This window comes from Heteronotia binoei, chromosome 17, assembly GCF_032191835.1.
Source record: "Heteronotia binoei isolate CCM8104 ecotype False Entrance Well chromosome 17, APGP_CSIRO_Hbin_v1, whole genome shotgun sequence".
In the NCBI taxonomy this organism is placed as follows: domain Eukaryota; kingdom Metazoa; phylum Chordata; class Lepidosauria; order Squamata; family Gekkonidae; genus Heteronotia; species Heteronotia binoei.
In genome coordinates this window covers 6,346,959-6,367,313 of record NC_083239.1, presented here as the reverse complement: position 1 = coordinate 6,367,313, position 20,355 = coordinate 6,346,959, and the positions used below count along the sequence as shown (strand labels likewise).

Sequence of the window (20,355 nt, the reverse complement as noted above, 5' to 3'; positions counted from 1 at the left end):
TACCTAGGGTTGCCAATCCCCAGGTGGGGGCAGGGGATCCCCCGGTTTGGAGGCCCTCCCCCCGCTTCAGGGTCGTCAGAAAGCGGGGGGAGGGGAGGGAAATGTCTGCTGGGCACTCTGTTATTCCCTATGGAGATTTATTTTGATAGAAAATTATGGAGAATTGATCTGCGGTTAACTGGGGCTCTGGAGAGGGGGCTGTTTTTTGGGGTAGAGGCACCAAATTTTCAGTATAGCATCTAGTGTCTATCCCCAAAATACCCCCCAAGTTTCAAAAAGTTTGGACCAGGGGGTCCAGTTCTATGAGCCCCAAAAGAAGGTGCCCCTATCCTTCATGGAAGGAAGGCATTGAAAAGGTGTGCCGTCCCTTTAAACGTGATGGCCAGAACTCCCTTTGGAGTGCAATGATGCTTGTCACAGCCTTGATCGTGGCTCCACCCCAAAGTCTCCTGGCTCCACCCCCAGATATTTCTTGAATTGCACTTGGCAACCCTAATCTTACCCCTTCCTCCCCACTCCCCTTACAAGGAATCCTTACACTGATCTACACCAGCAGGCATAGGCTATAACCGCGCCCACCCAACACAGCTCCCATTCCCTGCAGGGAAACTGGACTCTGCAACTCCAGGCCGTACCTGGCAGTTGGCAACACCCCTCTTGACGGTTTCCAGGCTGCCCCCAAACCAGGCGGGTTCCTCGGGACGCCCCTCGGCAGCCCTTTCTAGGCTGAGCCTCGGCGGTGTCCGCTCACCTATGTCGCCATAGCCACGTCCGGCCTCCGACGACTTCTCCCCTCTCCTCAAGGAACCGCCGGGCCGCGCGACACTTCCGGGATCACGACCCGCCGTAGCCTAGGAACTCAAGGCAGACCGCGCGCCTAAGCAGGCGGCCAATCAGCGGCCGCGTCGCCGACTCGCGTCACCGTTCTCGCGCCGAGCCTCGGGGGGCGGGCGACTGCGCACGCGCGCGCACGCGCGCTGAGGGCTTACGAGGGACGCGTCCCGGATCGAAACGTCGTTGCTCGTCCCCGCTTCAGCTTCCCGGCTGCGCTCCTCAAGGTCAACGTCGCACTATGTTTTACAATTCCTTCTCGCAAAGCTTGGCTCTCCCAACCTCTCGTGCATTGGCCGGGCTAGTCCAATCTTTATCAAATCGCCTTATCTATTCAGGAGCACGTTACCCAGAATGCATTGCGCAAATTTGCATCTTGCCTGCCGAGGCGGGCTCAGAGCTTTACTGCGCTGCAGAATCGACTGTTTGCAAAGAAACGTCGCTATAAAGCCCAAGGGGGTGCTGAATGAATGAATGAACTTTATGAATGAAGGAAGGCGGTTCTGTTTGTTCTGCGGGGCTTGCGCCCGGTGGCTCACTGTGACCTCTCGGAACCTCTCACACAGCCTGGTGCAGCCTCCGCAAAGCGGAACGGTTAAAAAGGGCTTCTGCTGTGAGTAGCACATAGAAGGGGGTGGCTGCGGCTTTCTCTCTTTCTGTGCGGAATCGCTATCAAGAGATTTCGGAAGCATAATTTTTTACTTGGGGGTAGCTGGTAATCGGTTGTTCTGGCTCCCCCTTTCTACCAGGTTTTAAAAAAGCAGTTTATGGGGAGGGATGGTGGCTCAGTGGTAGAGCAGCTGCTTGGGAAGTAGAAGGTCCCAGGTTCAATCCCTGGCATCTCCAAAAAAGGGTCCAGGCAAATAGGAGTGAAAAACCTCAGCTTGAGACCCTGGAGAGCCGCTGTCAGTCTGAGAAGACAATACTGACTTTGATGGACCGAGGGTCTGATTCAGTATAAGGCAACTTCATATGTAGGAGGGATGGTGGCTCAGTGGTAGAGCATCTGCTTGGGAAGCAGAAGGTCCCAGGTTCAATCCCCCGCATCTCCAACTAAAAAAGGGTCCAGGCAAATAGGTGTGAAAAACCTCAGCTTGAGACCCTGGAGAGCTGCTGCCAATCAGGGGAGGGACGGTGGCTCAGTGGTAGAGCATCTGCTTGGGAAGCTGAAGGTCCCAGGTTCAATCCCCGGCATCTCCAACTAAAAAAGGGTCCAGGCAAATAGGTGTGAAAAACCTCAGCTTGAGACCCTGGAGAGCCGCTGCCAGTCTGAGAAGACAGTACTGACTTTGATGGACCGAGGGTCTGATTCAGTAGAAGGCAGCTTCATATGTTCATGGTACTTTTTTGTTCTTTTTATCTGTAGTCAGTTCTTTGGAAGAAGTGTATGTGCACCAGTAGAACTTTGTACCTGATTCCTCGTGTGCTTTAGAACACACAACGCTTACATGCTGTATAAAACTTAGTTGGTCTTAAAGGTGCAACTTGACTCTTTGTTCTTCTGCTTCAGACCAACACGGCTGCCCACTTGGATCTACCATTAGAACTCTGTTCTTAAAAGTTTCACTGGGCTTGAACTTTGCAGTCCTCCTAACCAATATGGCTACCCACCTGAATCCATTCCTATAGATTTTAATCTTATAAAACGATGAGATTTTCTACCGGATCTTTTCCAAACCTTTTAAATCAAGTTTAACAGAACACTTTATGAAGTTTTTTTTTTATTGTGCATAATCTTCTGCCTCTGGACTGGTAATTTCCATTTCAATGTATCTGAAGAAGTATGTGCGCACAAAAGCTTATACCTTGAATAAAACGTTGGTTTTAAAAGTGCCACTGGACAAGAGCTGTGTTCCTTTTAGGTAGTTACACGCTATTTGTTCTCCAGAGGGAAGTCTAAAGTTCTGCGCAAGATCACGCCGTCATCTTGGCAACCCTGCTGAATTATTTCAGATGTGATTCTTTCACACTTGGGCTTAGTCAGAACCAGTTGTGGCTTCCCCACTATGGCAAACAGTGATCCTTTATAATAAACTTCTCTGCCTCTTCATCACTAGTGTGAATCACATCCACTGGGGTTGGATGGTTTTACTTTTGGCATGTATCTGTGCTCTGCAATGTACTGAAACATACCTATAGCCTGCAGTACTGGCCTTTTCCTGGAATACTTACTTGACTTCATGTATAGGCCTTTTTTATTCTCCGTAGGGACCAGAGTAGCTCACACCATTCTCTCCTCCGTGTGATCCACTCAACAACCTTGGGAAGTAGGTTAGGCTGAAAGTATGTGACTGGCTCAAGGTCACCCATCAAGTTTTCATGGCAGAGTAGGGACAAGGGTTGCCAATCCCCAGGTGGGGGCAGGGGATCCCCCAGTCTGGAGACCCTCCCCCCACTTCAGGATCATCAGAAAGCAGCAGGGGGGGAGGGGAAGGGAAATGTCTGCTGGGCACTCCATTATTCTCTGTGGAGATCGATTCTCATAGGGTATAATGGAGAATCGATCTGTGGTTATCTAGGGCTCTGGGGGAGTATCTGTGGGTATCTGGTGCCTCTCCTCAAAATACCCTCCAAGTTTCAAAAAGATTGGACCTGGGAGTCCAATTCTATGAGCCTCAAAAGACTGCCCCTATCCATTATTTTCAATGGAGGGAAGGCATGTGGTCCCTTTCAATGTGATGGCCAGAACTCCCTTTGGTGTTCAATTATGCTTGTTGCAACCTTGCTCCTGGCTCCACCCCCAAAGTCTCTTGGCTCCACCCCCAAAGTCCCCGGATAGTTCTTGAATTGGACTTCACAACCTTAGTGGGAACTTGAACCTTGGTCTCCCAGATCTTAGCTTAGCACTCTAACCGCTATACCAAAGTGGGTCTCTTAATACTCTCCTGTTTTATTTAGATATTTATGCCCTGCTTTCCCTTCACTTGGTGAACCAAAGCAGCTTACAGCATTGTTTTCTAGTCCTCCATTTTATCTTCATAATGACAACCCCGTGAGGTTAGATCGAGAGAGCCCAAGGTCAGCCAGTGAGCGTCCCTAGCACAGTGTAGATTCAAACTTGAGTCTCCTAGATCCTAGGCCAAGACTCTAACTGTGTTCTTGTATATTGATCCCTCTGTTTACTTTGCTGCATCTGACAAAATGAGCTGTGCTCATGGAAGTGACCATCTGAATAACAGTGCAATCTTCTGAAGACATAGCATTCCAAATCCACAAATCAAAGGGTGTAACTCTGATGAGGACTGCACTGTAAATGATAGTCTTACTCTTAACTGCAGTAGACTGATGCAGAAACATTTCTACAATCTTTGTACTCGGACTTTCCCCCTCTGGGTATCTTATTCTTTTCTTTTCCTGTTCTTCTGCACTGATTTTGCTTTTGTAGCTGGGTGCTGTTTCTGAAAGTATTTCAGGCTTTATGAAAGCTCCCCCCCCCCCCGCCGTTAGTGGCACTGGGCTGTTTTTACAATCTTTAAACATTCCCTAATAAAAATTGTTTTCACAAAATTGTGGGAATCAATCTACTATCCTCTTTGGTATGCCATATTTACTGAGAAAAAACATGGCTATTCCAATCCCTCCCTGCCTCGGTAAGGGATGTGGAAAGATTTGTGCATTCCAAAGCCGTGTTGTGCCTCCCGTTGTCTGCTCAGAATTCTCGCTATTCCACCTAGTCACTCAGAGTGGCATCTGTGGGGTCTGCCCTATTGCAAAACAATCCTGGGAGGAAGGCTGCACTGAGAGAAGGTTGGGATTTGAACTCAGCTCTCTTCTGTTCTAGACTGACACTCTAGCTCAGGGGTCCCCAGCCCCCCGTCCATGTCCTGTTAGCAACCGGGCCGTGAGTTGTATAATTTTAGAGTCTCAGAGCCGTTCACAATCTCCTTTACCTTCCTCCCCCACAACAGACACCCTTTGAGGTAGATGGAGCTGAGAGAGCTCTCCCAGCAGCTGCCCTTTCAAGGACGGTTCTGTGAGAGATATGGCTGACCCAAGGCCATTCCAGCAGCTGCAAGTGGAGGAGTGGGGAATCAAACCCAGTTCTCCCAGATAAGAGAGCTATGACTGACCCAAGGCCATTCCAGCAGCTGCAAGTGGAGTGGGGAATCCAACCCGGTTCTCCCAGATAAGAGTCTGCCCTTTCAAGGACAACCTCTGCCAGAGCTCTGGCTGACCCAAGGCCATTCCATCAGCTGCAAGTGGAGGAGTGGGGAATCCAACCCGGTTCTCCCAGATAAGAGTCTGCCCTTTCAAGGACAACCTGCCAGAGCTCTGGCTGACCCAAGGCGATTCCAGCAGCTGCAAGTGGAGGAGTGGGGAATCCAACTCAGTTCTCCCAGATAAAAGTCTGCCCTTTCAGGGACAACCTCTGCCAGAGCTACGGCTGACCCGAGGCCATTCCAGCAGGTGCAAGTGGAGGAGTGGGGAATCAAACCCGGTTCTCCCAGATAAAAGTCTGCACACTTAAGCACCACACCAAACTAACAGAAATAAAGTGCACAATTGTACCATCCTGAAACCATTCCCCACCCTGCCCTTGGGTCCCTGGAAAAATTGTCTTCCACAAAACTGGTCCCTGGTGCCAAAAAGGTCGAGGGCCGCTGCCCTAGCTGAAGGGCTGTTCATCAAATGGAAACAATGTTCATCTAATGGAAAAAAATGTCCAAGTTGCTACCTTTTTTGACATGGAGAAATGACAAAGATTCACTGTTGAATCTGAAAGCAAATTAATGCTGAAAGAAGGAATATTGGCAACAATAGGTAGTGGAAATTTTTTTTGACTTGGCTTATAAAATGCCTTCAAGTTTTTAATAAGGGAATGTGGGCATTAGTGAATGCCACTGGATCAGGCTTGGCATATTTTGTGTGTGTGTGTAGATGTTTGTTATTCATAAAAAAAAAAATAATTAGCAAAGTAAGAAGATAAAGTTATATATATAATTTCCCTCCTCCCATACCATCTCCGGGCTTACTTCCAGTACAATCCTAAATATGTTTACTCAGAAGTAAGTCTCACTGAGTTAAATCCTAAGGACACTTTCCTGGGAGTAAGCCATGCTGAATAACGTGGTTCTGTTTCTGAGCAGAGCTGCTTCGGATTGGGTCTTGCAACTCCACTTGGAGGTATTTGTTAAATTAAAGGGTGTGGGCGGTGGGAAATTGCAACCAAACCCTTCAAGGGTTCAAAGCAAAGAGTTCTCAGAAGCTGAGCAAAGATGCCAGGAAACTCTTGACATTTCCCTTTGCGGGCAAGAGATACCACTCTTGGTTGGAGGACCTTCTGGCCACAAGTGGTGCTCCTCGAAACAGTCCATCGGTTTTTAAGCAGCATGGGCAAAGTCCTCTTTCTGTGTGGTTCAGAAGGGCTTGTGATAGACGTGCGTAAGGGGGGAGAGTCTGTGAGCCAGATGGGGCATCATTGCAGAAAGATAATCGGCTGTACAGCAGGGGATTCATCTTTTGAGCCCGGAGTCCATTCGCCTTGTAGTTCCCTGTGAGTGGTTGTGGCTACACCCTCCAGCATCCTGACCACACCTGCTGCACTGTCTGACTTCTCTGCAGCCCGCTGAGCAGAGGAGTCATATTGTATCTGGAGCTCAGGGTACCCTGGTGAGCCAAAGGACGCTAGCTGGCTTTGGGAGGAAGGAATGACTTTGATGATGCAGATGTTCTTCTGGAAAGCGGCCCCCTCTGGCTCAATGGGCTGCTCTGTGAACGGTGTGGCGTATTCTGGCTCTGGGGGCAATGGCTCAGCATACTCATGGTATTTCCCTGGCACATCATAGTGATTCACCACTAGGGGGAGCGTGTAGCCTTCATCTGGGTCAGGCCGGAACGTGGATGGTGCTGTCTGGCTGGTGGAGCTGACTTGGACCATATCTGGTTCAGCATATTCTGCAAAGGAAAAAAAACAACTCCCTGAGACAAGATGAAAACGCTTGTGAGACATACAAGACAGTGTTGTAGAGGCAGCTGCATTGTTTCTGATAAAACCCCTGATCTATCTTGTATTTTGATACCGCCCTTCCTCCAAGGGAAGAGCCCCGTGGCGCAGAGTGTTAAAGCTGCAGTACTGCAGTCCTAAGCTCTGCGCATGACCTGAGTTCAATCCCCGGTGGAAGCTGGGTTTTCAGGTAGCCGGCTCGAGGTTGACTCAGCCTTCCATCTTTCCAAGGTCGGTAAAATGAGTACCCAGCTTGCTGGGGGAAAGCGTAGATGACTGGGGAAGGCAATGGCAAACTACCCTGTAAAAAGTCTGCCGTGAAAACGCTGTGAAAGCAACCCAACGACTGGTGCTTGCACAGGGGAGCTTTCCTTCCTCCAAGGAGCTTCGGATGGTGTGTGTGGTTTTGCCTTCCACGTTTTATCCTCATACTGTGAGATAGAGCTGAAAGATGGGTGACTGACCAAAACAAGTCTATATTATGGATATTTTTATATCGTTCAGTGGGGGGTTTGCTGTTTTTATGCCTATGGCTTGTTTTTAATATTGATATTTTATGTTTTGATGGGGTTGCTTTTACTTGTAAGCCTCCTTAAGCAGGTTTCTGGAGATGTGACATACAAGTAAATAGTTACCCTTCCAGCAGGGCGCTCCAGGTACACTTGAAGCTGTTTTATATGATTCAGACCCTTGGACTGTCAAGGTCAGTCCTACTCTGACTGGCAGTGGCACTCCAGGGTCTCAGGGTGAGGTCTTTCCCATCACATCCTACCTGATCCTTTAAATGGGAGATGCCAGGGATTGAATCTGGGGTCTTCTTCATGCAAAACAAATACTCTGCCACAGAGCTATGACCAGTTAATATGATTTCCTTAGATAGACTTGTCCACTGAGGTGTCTGGAGAGCCAGTTTGGTGTAGTGGTGAAGTGTGCGGACTCTTATCTGGGAGAACCGGGTTTGATTCCCCACTCCTCCACTTGCACCTGCTAGCATGGCCTTGGGTCAGCCATAGCTCTGGCAGAGGTTGTCCTTGAAAGGGCAGCTGCTGTGAGAGCCCTCTCCAGCCCCACCCACCTCACAGGGTGTTTGTTGTGTGTGGGGGAGGGAAGGTAAAGGAGATTGTGAGCCGCTCTGAGACTCTTTGGAGTGGAGGGCGGGATATAAATCCAATATCTTCATCTACCTCACAGGGTGTCTGTTGTGTGGGAGGAAGGGAAAGGAGATTGTGAGCCGCTCTGAGACTCTTTGGAGTGGAGGTCGGGATATAAATCCAATATCTTCATCTACCTCACAGGGTGTCTGTTGTGGGGAGGAAGGAAAGGAGATTGTGAGCCGCTCTGAGACTCTTCGGAGTGGAGGGCGGGATATAAATCCAATATCTCCATCTACCTCACAGGGTGTCTGTTGGGGGGGGAAGGGAAAGGAGATTGTGAGCCGCTCTGAGACTCTTCGGAGTGGAGGGTGGGATATAAATCCAATATCTTCATCTACCTCACAGGGTGTCTGTTGTGGGGGGGGGGGGGAAGGGAAAGGAGATTGTGAGCCGCTCTGAGACTCTTTGGAGTGGAGGGCGGGATATAAATCCAATATCTTCATCTACCTCACAGGGTGTCTGTTGTGGGGGAGGAAGGTAAAGGAGATTGTGAGCCGCTCTGAGACTCTTCGGAGTGGAGGGCGGGATATAAATCCAATATCTTCTTCTTCTTCTCAGTTTCAGGTATTCCCCCAAAGCTCCCCCCCTTCCTGATTTTTGCTCACAGTCTGAATGGCGCAGCCCCCAGCTGCTCCAAGATGCAGGTGTCTGGTTATGGCCCCAGACCCCGTCACATCTTGCTCAGCATCATGGAAAGAAATCAGAAAAGAAAATCAATGGGCCATGTGTTTGTATCCATCTGCATGGAATAAGCAGAGCCAGTTTGCTGCTCTGGGGCTGTCATTCGAAGGCAGGACAATGGACAGTATTGGCCTGAGCTTAATTTATGGGCAAACTAACCCTGTTGCTCAGAAGTAACCTTTTGTCTGCTCCATAAGGAGGAACAAACAAGCCATTCAAGAGAGGCCTTTGGAACTGGACCCCTCATCTTCCTTGTGCTGTATCTTGGGAGACTATGGACGTATTCCAGATACTGCAGCTTGTAAATACACAGAGATAGTCCTGGGTTCTCTATTTCCACTCAGTGCCTTTTGTTTTGTTGCTGTATGAAGGAAGGATTCCGTTCCCACTGAATAACTTTTGCTTTTGTTGACATATGACACATTTGGAAATTGCATAAAATGAATTGAGGGAGGGGGCTCTGTGATCATGTCTGCTATATCCGCTCCCACTTTCCACACACACTCATTATTCCTATGGGCACAATGCTCGTCTGTGTATAAGTTGCATGCAGGCCTCAGATTCAGCAGGAGCTCACAGGAGCACAGCTCCTGAACCTTTCTGAGGGTTCCTCCTCCTCCTCCCCACCTACCTTGTCCATTGAATAGGAGGTGCAGCTGCATAACAATCCCTGGATTAGGAGAGCGGGCAGCCAGCCAGCCACCAGGAGCTTTGCCACACCCCCAGCAGCCCTCATTGACCCCTGGAGACGCCCACACCACCCTTTCTCCACTTCTTATGTGATTTTGGGCAGCGGGTAGCTTGCTGACCTTTTGACTGGGGGAGCAGCCCAGGAGAGCCCCAGACGAGTGAGGCCTGCATGGGCTGGCTGGATCTCTAGCCAGCCCAAGCAGGTCTCACTCGCCTGGGGCTCTCCTTTCTTGCATCGGATTGCTTTTGGCTGGGGGCCACGGCATATGATAATGACTTATGCTAATGAGCTCCATCACCTGTTTTTCTACTAAATGACCCCTGGTTGCATGTATACAAGCTCTCTTTGTGCAATAAGGATCCGGTTTTTTATTCAGGGTACCAGATCCACATATAAGTTGAAGAGGTTGACGAGGCATGCCAAAAAGTTCCTTTTAGCCTCATCTATTTGTATGCAGATTTGATACTAGCAGCCTTGGACTCAACAGGGACTTGGAGTGCTCAGCTCACCCCCCAAAAGTAGTTGTTCCACATTATACGTTCAGGTACATGTACAAATGCATCGTGCTTGCTACTCCCATCAATATTTGGGACCAGTGCATCCAGCCTGAGTGGTTTGTTTACTCCAATGATTCCACAGCTTGCTCCCTGCTACTTTTCTGGCACTTGTTTGTGATGCCTGTTGATTTCCTGGTGCTTGTTTGTGCTGGGAAGCAAAGAGCTCATCCTAGCTTTCCTCTGTCTCACCAGAGCAGAAGGCACTTCAGAAAAGCTCAGGAGGCTCCTCCTAGGCAGAGGCAAACCTGAGCCGGCTGGGTTGGGAGAAAGAGCACAGGAGAGAGAAGCAGGGAAGGTGAATATTTCCCCCCTCCCTTTTCCTAAACTGCTAAACTACTGGGGAGCTTTGAGAGAGGTTGCTTTGAGAGAGGCCGAAGTTTGAGAGTGAGTGGGTGCTTGTAGCCTGCTGGCGAGTGGTGGTTTTGTCTGGGGCTGTTTGGGTCTTTTGTCTGGTCTGTTGCTCATTGAGCAAGGTCTGTTTGCCTGTGGCTGATGCAGGGTCACCCTTTGCTGTCGCTGCTGGGATGCAGGAGCTGTGGGCCTCTAAACAATGCTCCTCCTAGACAGAGGCACAAGCCTTTGGCATGAGCCAGAAAAGTGAGAGTCAAAGGGCTCTTGGCCTGAGGACCCAGCTTTACTCTAGATACCTTTAAACCACAAATCAGTTATGAAGGCAAGAAGCCAGCGGGGGAGCAGTGACTATTCAATCTTATCTACCCACAGGTTAGAAATCATGGGCCTGTGCTCGCTGCATGGAGCTTGTGGCTCTCAGAAGGTTTGTTCTCTTGAGGGTAGGGATGCTGGTCTAAAGAAGCTGAAGCAGGGAGAGAGGTTTCGGAGAGAGACCCTCAGGGACTTACCAGAACAGTCCCATTCATGTGCTAACAGCTCTTCTGTTGTTGTGGAGGGAGAGAGTCTCAAGGTTGGAAGGCATCAGTCTAAGGAGGAGGGATGTGATCCCTTAGGAGGGGCCCCTACCTTGGGCAATGGTCTGATATCCTTTTGTAATGAGGATACCCCTGCGGGGCTAAGGGAAAGTCGGCTTCTGGTAGGAGGTGATTAGATCATTAAGAACAGAGAGAGTGAAGTCTGTGACAGGCATTTCCAACCACATGGTGACTTGCCTGTCTGGTGTGATGGTTGCGGACATCACACACTGTCTAGACAGGTTGATAGTGCTAGGGAAGAGTCAGTAGCCACGGTGCACATCGGCACCAATGACATTGGGAAATGTAGGCGTGTGGTCCTGGAGGAAAAGTTTAGGTTACTAGGCAGAAAGTTAAAGACCAGGACCTCAAATATAGCATTTCAGAAATGTTGCCAGTTCCACACACAGGGATAGCTAGCCAGGCACAGATCAGGGGTCTCAATGCGTGGATAAGAAAGTGGTGCTAGGAGGAAGGGTTTAGATTTGTTAGCCACTGGGGAACAGCCAACCTATACAAAAGAGGTGGGCTTCACTTGAACCACGTGGCCAAGTGCAAAGTAATGCACATTGGGGCCAAGAATCCCAGCTACAAATACAAGTTGATAGTGTGTGAACTGGCAGAGACTGACCAAGAGAGAGATCTTGGGGTCGTGGTAGATAACTCACTGAAAATGTCAAGACAGTGTGCGTTTGCAATAAAAAAGGCCAACGCCATGCTGGGAATTATTAGGAAGGGAATTGAAAACAAATCAGCCAGTATCTATCTATCTATCTATCTATCTATCTATCTATCTATCTATCTATCTATCTATCTATCTATCTATCTATCTATCTATCTATCTATCTATCTATCTATCTATCTATCTATCTATCTATCTATCTATCTATCTAAAAATTTTGGCCAGTGTGTGACACAGAGTGTTGGACTGGATGGGCCATTGGTCTGATCCAACATGGCTTCTCTTATGTTCTTATGTTCAAAAGGGAAGCAGGCTGCTGGAGATTAATGTCAAAAAGGTGGCAGAGCAGTTTGGGAGCCTCTGGTTTGGAACAAGTTATTCCAAAGGGATGATTGTGTAAACACTCAAGGTAATAATGATAGGAGCAGACCAGAACATGGGAATGAGGGTAGAATGCCAACCATGGACCACACGTGGTGACTAAGGAACTGAGGGGGAGGTGTTGCATTGTACATCAAAGAGGGCATAGAATCAAATTAGTTAGAAAACATCAGGGGAATTAACTCCCCAACAGAAGTTATATGGGTGGAAATACTGGGCCCTAAGGGCTACTTAGAAGTGTGGGTGTACTATCACTCACCTGATTAAACCCTTGAGGCTGATCTTGAGAGGGAAATAATATTATATTGGGAGACTTTTAACTATCCTCACATTGACTAGTTAACATGTTTGAGTCATGCTGTAGAAATGAGATTCCTAGACATCATAAATGACTATGCACTGGAACAAGTGGTCACAGAGCCAAGCAGAGGGGTAATGATCTTGGACTTTGTTCTGAGTGAGTTCTGAGTTCAGCATTCAGTTCAATAGAAAGCTACCCCTAAAGTCCAAAACTGTCACATTTGATTGCAAAAGAAGGAACTTTACAAAAATGAGGGCAATAGTAAAAAGAAAGCTGAAGGGGAAATACAAGAGAACCAAATCCCTAGAGGATGCTTGGAAGCTATCAAAACCACACTAATTGAAGCCCAAACAGAGTGCATTCCACAGGTTAGGAAAGGCACTGCCAAGTCTAAAAGAAGGTCTGTAAGGTTAACAATGCAAATAAAGAAAGCTATAATAAGTAAAGAGAATTCTTTTTAAAAGTGGAAGGTCTACCCCAATGAATTGAACAGGAGAGATCACAGGCTGTGGCAAAAGAAATGTAAGTCAATAATTAGGCACGTAAAAAGATTTTGAGGAGTGCTTTGGCAAAGCATCAAGACAGAATACATTTTAAGAACATAAGAGAACCACCTCCTGTGGCAGTGAATTCCACATGTTAATCACCCTTTGGGTGAAGAAGTACCTCCTTTTATCCATTCTAACCCGACTGCTCAGCAATTTCATTGAATGCCCACGAGTTCTTGTATTGTGAGAAAGGGAGAAAAGTACTTCTTTCTCTACCTTCTCCATCCCATGCATAATCTTGTAAACCTCTATCATGTCACCCCGCAGTCAATGTTTTTTAAACTATCTGGAGCATAATATCAGCCAGAGAAGCAGTGGGGCCTTTGGACGGCAAAGGGATTGCCAAAAGAAGAAGGGGAGAGGGCAGAGAAGCTCAGTGACTTTTTTTGCTCCTGTGTTTAATTTGGAAAGTGTGGGGCATATACCCTTGCCACAGACCCTATTTTTAGGAAGAGAATCTGAAGAACAGAACCAGATAGAGGTGACTGGAGATGAAGTTCTAAGCCTATTGGGGAAATTAAAAGCCTATAAGTCTTCAGGTCCTGATGGTGTACACCCAAGAGCTCTGAAGGAACTCGGCTGTAAGACAGTTGATCTACTGTCACAGGATCCTGCTGTGCCCGTCAACAGACCCTTGGATGCTACCACACTGGCATTAATTCACAGGTGGAGGGCCGTCCTTGCCCCGCCACTTCTTGCTGGAATGGGAGGTGCCTCTTCCCCCCTGGTAGTGGTGGTGGTGTTGCCTCTTGACCTGTGCCAGTTTTTGTCCACAGCAGGCCCTGAGGGCAGACTGTGGGTGGGTGAATGGTTGGGAAGCCATCTGGGCTTCCTCCCTTTTTCCTCCCTTTGCTTTGCTTTGTCCCCACTGTGAAGAAGGTAAGGGGGGCTGGCAGCAATGTCGGGGGGTTAGTCTGGACTGGTCGTGGACATCTACTAACTCATATTTGTAACCTATCACTAAAGTCATCCACTGTATAGAAGACTGGAAAATAATAAATGTTACATCAGTTTTTTAAAAAGAGATCCAGAAGAGAACCAGAAAATGACAGGCCGGTCAGCCTAAATGCCTGGCCCAGGCAAATTAATAGAAACCATAATCAAAGAGAGAATTATTAGGCACAAAGAGGGGCTAAAGCTTGCTTGCTAAATCAGCTTGGCTTCTGCAAAGGGAAGTCCTGACTCAACAGCCTTTTGGAGTTCTTTGAGAAAGCGAACAAGCATGATGACAACGGTGACCTGACAGACATTATTTACTTGAATTTTCAAAAGGCTTTTTGACAAGGCACCTCACCAAAAACTCTTGAGTAAACTTAACAGTCATGGGATAAGAGGATAGGCTCTCTTATGGTGGATTAAAAACTGGTTAAATGGCAGGGAGCAAAGGGTAGGAATCAATGGACAGTTCTCACAGTGGAGGAAAGTAAGCAGTCAAGTCCCACAAGCATTGGTATTGAGGCTGGTATTATTTAATTTATGCATAAATGATCTGAAACTAGTGGTGAATATTGTAGTGGCCAGATTTGCAGATGACACAAAATTATTCAGGATGGTGAAAACCAAGACTGGGTGCGAAGAGCTCCAATAGGACTTCCACAAACTGGATGAATGGGTGATAGTGTTGCAAATGAATTAAGTGTTGGTAAGTGTAAGGGAATGGGTGAATTTGACTCAGAGGATCACTACATCTATTACTGTGGGCAAGAGTCCCGTAGAAGAAATGGTGTGGCCTTTATAGTTATCAAGAGAGTGAGGAAGGCAGTAACGGGATACAATCTCAAAAATGATAGAATGATCTCGGTCCGTATCCAAGGCATACCATTCAATATCACAGTAATCCAAGTCTATGCCCCAACCACTGATGCAGAAGAAGCTGCAGTGGACCAGTTCTATGCAGATCTACAACACCTTCTAGAATTAACACCAAAAAAAGATGTCCTCCTCATCATAGGGGACTGGAAAGTGCGACTGAACAACAACAGTGTAAAGTGATGCACACTGGGACAAAATAATCCCAATTTTGAGTATAGGCTTATAGAGTCAACTTGCTGAGACTGAGAGAGAAAAAGATATTGGGGTTGTAGTGAAAGTGTCAACCCAGTGGAAGGCCGTTTTCCCACTTACCTTACCCCGGAGCGACGTCCCTCTTCACCGCGCTGCGTCTGTGCGGATTTCGCACAAACTTCTGCGCAGCACCAGAAAGAGCTGCGTAGTCCCGGGGCTTTTGCGTCGCAAATGTAAACTGCTTTTTGGCAGTTTACATTTGCGACGCAAAAGCCCCGGGACTACGCGGCTCTTCCTGGTGCTGCGCAGCAGTTTGTGCGAAATCCGCGCAGATGCAGCGCGGTGAAGAGGGACGTCGCTCTGGGGTAAGGTAAGTGGGAAAATGGCCGAAGTGTCCAATGAGTGTCAAGCCAGTGTGCTGCAGCAGTGAAAAAAGGAAACTCTGTGTTAGGGATTGTTAGGGAAGGGATTGAGAATAAAATGGCCAGTATTGCAATGCCCCTGTATAGATCTAGGCTGCAGTCTATAGTTCTGGTCACTGTATCTTCAAAAGGACATTGCAGAGCTGGAAAAAAATACAGAGAAGGGCAACCAAGATGATTAGGGGTTGGAGCACCTTCTATATGAGAAAAGGCTTAAGAGTCTGGGACGTTTCAGTTTAGAAAAGAGACAACCGTGGGGCAGGAGCGGGGGGAGACATGATAGAGGCTACAAAATTATGCATGAGGTGGAGAGTGTTGATAAAGAGAACTATTTCCTCTCACAAAATACTAGAAGATATTGGATTTATATCCCGCCCTCCACTCCGAAGAGTCTCAGAGCGGCTCACAATCTCTTTTACCTTCCTCCCCCATAACAGACACCCTGTGAGATGGGTGGGGCTGAGAGGGCTGTCACAGCAGCTGCTCTTTCAAGGACAAGTCTGCCAGAGCTCTGGCTGACCCAAGGCCATTCCAGCAGCTGCAAGCGGAGGAGTGGGGAATCAAACCCGGTTCTCCCAGATAAGAGTCCGCACTCTTAACCACTACACCAAACTGGCTCTCCTAGAACTTAAGGGAATCCAAAGGAGCTGATAGGCAGTAGATTCAGGGGGAGACAAAAGGAAATACTACTTTACACACAGAGTGATTAAAATGTGGAATTTGCTTTCAGAAGATGTAGTGATGCCCCAGGAATAAACAGCTTTAAAGGGGGACTAGATACATTCATGGAAGATAAGTCTGTCAGTAGTTACAGGCCATGGTGATTGACGGGAAGTACTAAACCTCTGAATCCCAGAGCTAGGATGCAACGTCAGGGGAAGGCCTCGGCCTCTATGCCCTGTTGTTGGCTGTCCAGAGGAACTGGTTGGCCACTGCATGAGACAGGATGCTGGACTAGGTGGACTGTTGGTCTCATCCAGCAGGGTTCTTATGTTCTTATCTTTGGGTCTGCAAGGAGCACCCAACAACTTTTTATCTTCCATCATAAAAGGACATGCAGTTTATAACCTCCTAAGTGCCCACAGGCTCACCAGGGTTGGGGACCCCTGGTTTACACATCTGTCTAGGAAGACGACTTATCGAGAGAGGAGGACTGATCAAATAATACACTTATAAGGCAATGAATTTTAATCCATATATATCAATTTTAGGTTTGTATGCAAATTGTGCTGGTAAACTGCTGATCTTTTGATCATAATAAGTTAATTTGCTGACTATGATAACCCTCCCACCCTGTTTTCCTGTTAGCTATACATTTCTATACCGGTTGATCATGCATCTGAGGTTTTACTTACAAATGCTTCAGCCTAAATAAATGTGCTAACCTTTCGGGTGTCACAAGACTCTTTCTTTTGACTGCAACAGATGAACCCAGCTGCTCTTCTGGAATTTATCCACAACAATGTAAGCAATAATGAGTCATCTGATGGCTTTCGGCTGTCCTAGCAGAGCTGCGACCTACCTGATGACAGAGCTCCACTGAGGTCTGCTGAGGCCCCTTCCCCAGGGAACGAGGCCATTTCTGAAGTGGACAGTTGCAGGCTGGAACAGATCTGGCTCGCATCTGATGTTAGGTCATCTACAGAATTAAAGGTTGGCAGGAGAAATCAATGAAAAGCCTGAAGCAGTTGCACATTGGGAAAAGAACCCCAGTGTTTTGAAGTAGTTTTTGCAATATTTGTGGTGACATACACTTGAATATTCATGAAGCTGTCTTATATTGAATTGGACTATTGATCCATCAAGTACTGTGGGGGCTTTCCAGGGACTCAGACAAAGAACTTGAACATCACCTTCTACCCAAGTGTTTGAATTGGACATGCCAGGGATTGAACCTGGGAACTTTTGCATGCAAAGCAAATGTTGTACAACTGAGCTGCAGTCCTTGCCCAATGGTTTCAAATCCGTGTCAATAATACTTCACTGTGAATGACAGACCTTCTCCCAGGGCGTAGAAATAAAGGAAGAATGCTGAGTGCCAGAGCTAAAACAAATAGTTAAGAAAAAATAGTCTTAAATGTTCTAGAGCAGGGGTGTTAAACATGTGGCCCGGAGGCCGAATCAGGCCCCCGGAGGGCTTCTATCAGACTCCTGAGTAACTGGCTGTGGTCTGCTTCCTTCTCCCTCACTCTTGCTTCCTTCTGCATCACAGTAAGTAAAGAAGAAACACAGTTGAAATTTTGACAAAAATGAAGTCAACACTGTGGCACAGTACAAATTACTATAATAACAATATCAAAGAGTTTTCAGTACACAAAGTCTCTCATAAATGCTGATAGCAAAAAGTCTTTTTAAGCCTTTGTGAGTGGTATCCAAAGCATAATCTCCCGACTTTTTCTTTTTATAACTACAAGCCCATGCGACTTGCTAGAGGCGCAAGCTGAAGGGCGAGAGCTAAAGGGCTCTTGGCCTGTGTCTCTTAACCTGTAAGGACTAGGAACCCAGATCCCTAATTTCCTTTTGCTCCCAATAAGGTAAGGCACCCTCCAAAAGGGGAGCCACATAATCAAACAAGATTTGAAAGGGGGCTGTATATTTTTGAAAAAAGCTATCATGAAGGTAGAATGCCAGCAGGGGGGTGGGGGCTTTCCAGTGTTTTGCACTGAGTGTCACATGTATGACTATCTGCCCACAGGACAGAAGTCTTGGGTGTGTGCTCGATGCAAGGAGCTCCTGGTCCTCAGGGAACGAGTTCGTACCCTTGAGGCCGAGCTGACTGACCTGGAGAAGCAGAAACAGTCAGTTAGGCACTCGGAGAAGACTCTTGGGGACGTATCAGATGAGCCCCACTCTGAACGTGGCGGCCCCGTTGCTGCCAGGGAGCATGAGGGCTGAGAAGGCACCGTGCTGAGGATAAGGGGAATGTGCCCTCAGAAGGGACCTCTTCTTCAGTTGGTGAGCGGGTATCCTTTCGCGCCAAGGAACCATCCCTGGGCAGGGAGGGAGGGGGGGTCTTGGTAGTTGGTGATTCGATCTTTAGGCAAGTAGACAGCTGGGTGGCAAAACAGCGTACTGACCGTATGGTGACTTGCCTGCCTGGTGCGAAGGTAGCGGACATTACGCATGTAGTAGATAGGCTGATAGACAGTGCTGGGGAGGAGCCAGTGGTCGTGGTGCATGTTGGCACCAATGATGTGGAGAAATGCTGTCGTGAGGCCCTGGAGGAAAAATTTAGGCTGCTAGGCGGGAGACTTAAGGCCAGGACCTCCAAAGTAGCCTTCTCAGAAGTGCTACCTGTTCCACGTGCAGGGCTGGAGAGACAGGCACAAATTAGAAGTCTCAATGTGTGGATGAGACGATGGTGTAAGGAAGAGGATTTAAGTTTGTTAGGCACTGGGATGCTTTCTGAAACAAGCGGGAGCTGTACAAAAAAGACGGTCTCCACTTGTCCCCAGATGGAACCAGGCTGCTGGCGCTTAAAATCAAAAAGGTGGCAGAGCAGTTTTTAAACTAAATCTTGGGGGAAAGCCGACAGGAGATGAAATGTCTCTGGTTCGAGAGGACTCATCTCAAAGAGATGAAGGGTTATGGATCAGAGTTGTCCACTGAGATGGTGACAAACAGTATGGACTGTCTGCCAAAGTCTCGAGGTGGCAAGAGGAAGGTTGCGGACCTAGCTTGCCTGGGAAATTATAGATGTTTGTATACAAATGCTAGAAGTGTTCAAAGTAAAATTGGTGAGTTGGAATGTTTAGTGTTGGGAGAAAACATAGACATTATGGGAATTTCAGAAACATGGTGGAATGAGGAGAATCAGTGGGACACGGTGATTCCTGGATATAAGTTATATCGGAAGGATAGGGAGGGAAGGGTTGGAGGTGTGGTGGCTCTGTATGTCAGAGAGGGTATACGGTCCAGTAAGACTGAGGTCAGAGAATTAGATTCCCTTCTAGAAATACTTTGGGTTGAAATAGAGGGCCCAAAAGGAAATTTAACTATGGGAGTTTGTTATCGCCCACCAAATCAAAAGATAGAGGACGATCATAATATGATGGAAGGATTAAAGATAGTAGCTAAACGTAAAAACAGTGTCGTAATAGGTGATTTTAACTACCCGCAGATTGATTGGGTCAATATGTGTTCTGGTCGAGAGAAAGAGATTGAGTTTCTAGATGCTCCCAATGACTGTGCTATGGAGCAGATGGTCTCAGAACCTACCAGGGGTGGGGCGATCCTGGATCTGGTCCTAAGTAATGCCCAAGACTTGGTGAGAGACGTAAAAGTGATTGCATCGCTTGGGAGCAGTGACCATAACGTTATTGATTTCACCATTTGTATAAATAGAGAGTTGCCCCAAAAGACAAGCACAACCATGTTTAACATTAAAAGGCGTAAATTCTCTGAGATGAGGAGGCATGTGAAGAGGAAACTGAAAGGAAAGGTAAATACAGTCCAAACCCTTGGGGAAGCTTGGAGGCTATTTAAAACTACAATCCTAGGAGCTCAGATAAAATATATACCACAATTTAGGAAAGGCACAAACAAGTATAAGAAAAGGCCTGCGTGGTTAAACAAAGTAATGGAAGCTGTAAAAGGTAAGAAGGACTCCTTTAAGCGGTGGAAAGCTAGTCCAAGTGAGCTTAATACAAGGGAACACAGGCTGTGGCAAATCAAATGCAAGACTGTGATTAGGCAGGCAAAAAAGGACCATGAGGAGCATATTGCAAAAAACATAAAGACCAACAATAAAAATTTCTTCAAATATATTAGAAGCAGGAAACCAACCAGGGAGGCAGTGGGGCCCTTGGATGACCAAGGGGTAAAAGGATTACTGAAGGAGGATAGGAAAATGGCTGAGAAGCTGAATGCATTTTTTGCCTCTGTCTTCACTGTGGAAGATGAGAAGTGTTTGCCTGCTCCAGAACCACTAATTTTGGAAGGGGTGTTGAAAGACCTGAGTCAGATTGAGGTGACAAGAGAGGATGTCCTACAACTGATAGACGAATTAAAAACTAATAAGTCACCGGGTCCGGATGGCATTCATCCAAGAGTTCTGAAAGAACTCAAAGTTGAACTTATGGATCTCCTGACAAAAATATGTAATCTTTCATTGAAATCTGCCTCTGTTCCTGAGGACTGGAAGGTAGCAAATGTCACCCCCATCTTTAAAAAGGGTTCCAGAGGAGATCCGGGAAATTACAGGCCAGTCAGTCTGATTTCAATACCGGGAAAA

At 47.3% G+C, this 20,355-nt stretch overlaps 1 protein-coding gene and 1 non-coding gene across 2 annotated transcripts in view; one reads left to right on the top strand and one right to left on the bottom strand.

Moving 5' to 3' along the window:
- The first annotated feature begins 1,428 nt into the window (after positions 1-1,428).
- LOC132586572 (U11 spliceosomal RNA) lies at positions 1,429-1,570 on the top strand. Its single transcript, XR_009556379.1, has one exon. It is a non-coding gene; the product is annotated as a U11 spliceosomal RNA (small nuclear RNA).
- A 4,677-nt stretch (positions 1,571-6,247) lies between these two features.
- LOC132586458 (discoidin, CUB and LCCL domain-containing protein 1-like) overlaps positions 6,248-20,355 on the bottom strand; it is a 90,144-nt gene continuing 76,036 nt past the window's right edge. The window contains exons 14-15 of the mRNA XM_060258538.1: positions 16,645-16,761; positions 6,248-6,726 (exon numbers count right to left, since the gene is read on the bottom strand). Of these exons, the coding sequence (XP_060114521.1) occupies positions 6,248-6,726; positions 16,645-16,761 (596 nt within the window). The remainder of the gene's footprint in view (positions 6,727-16,644; positions 16,762-20,355) is intronic.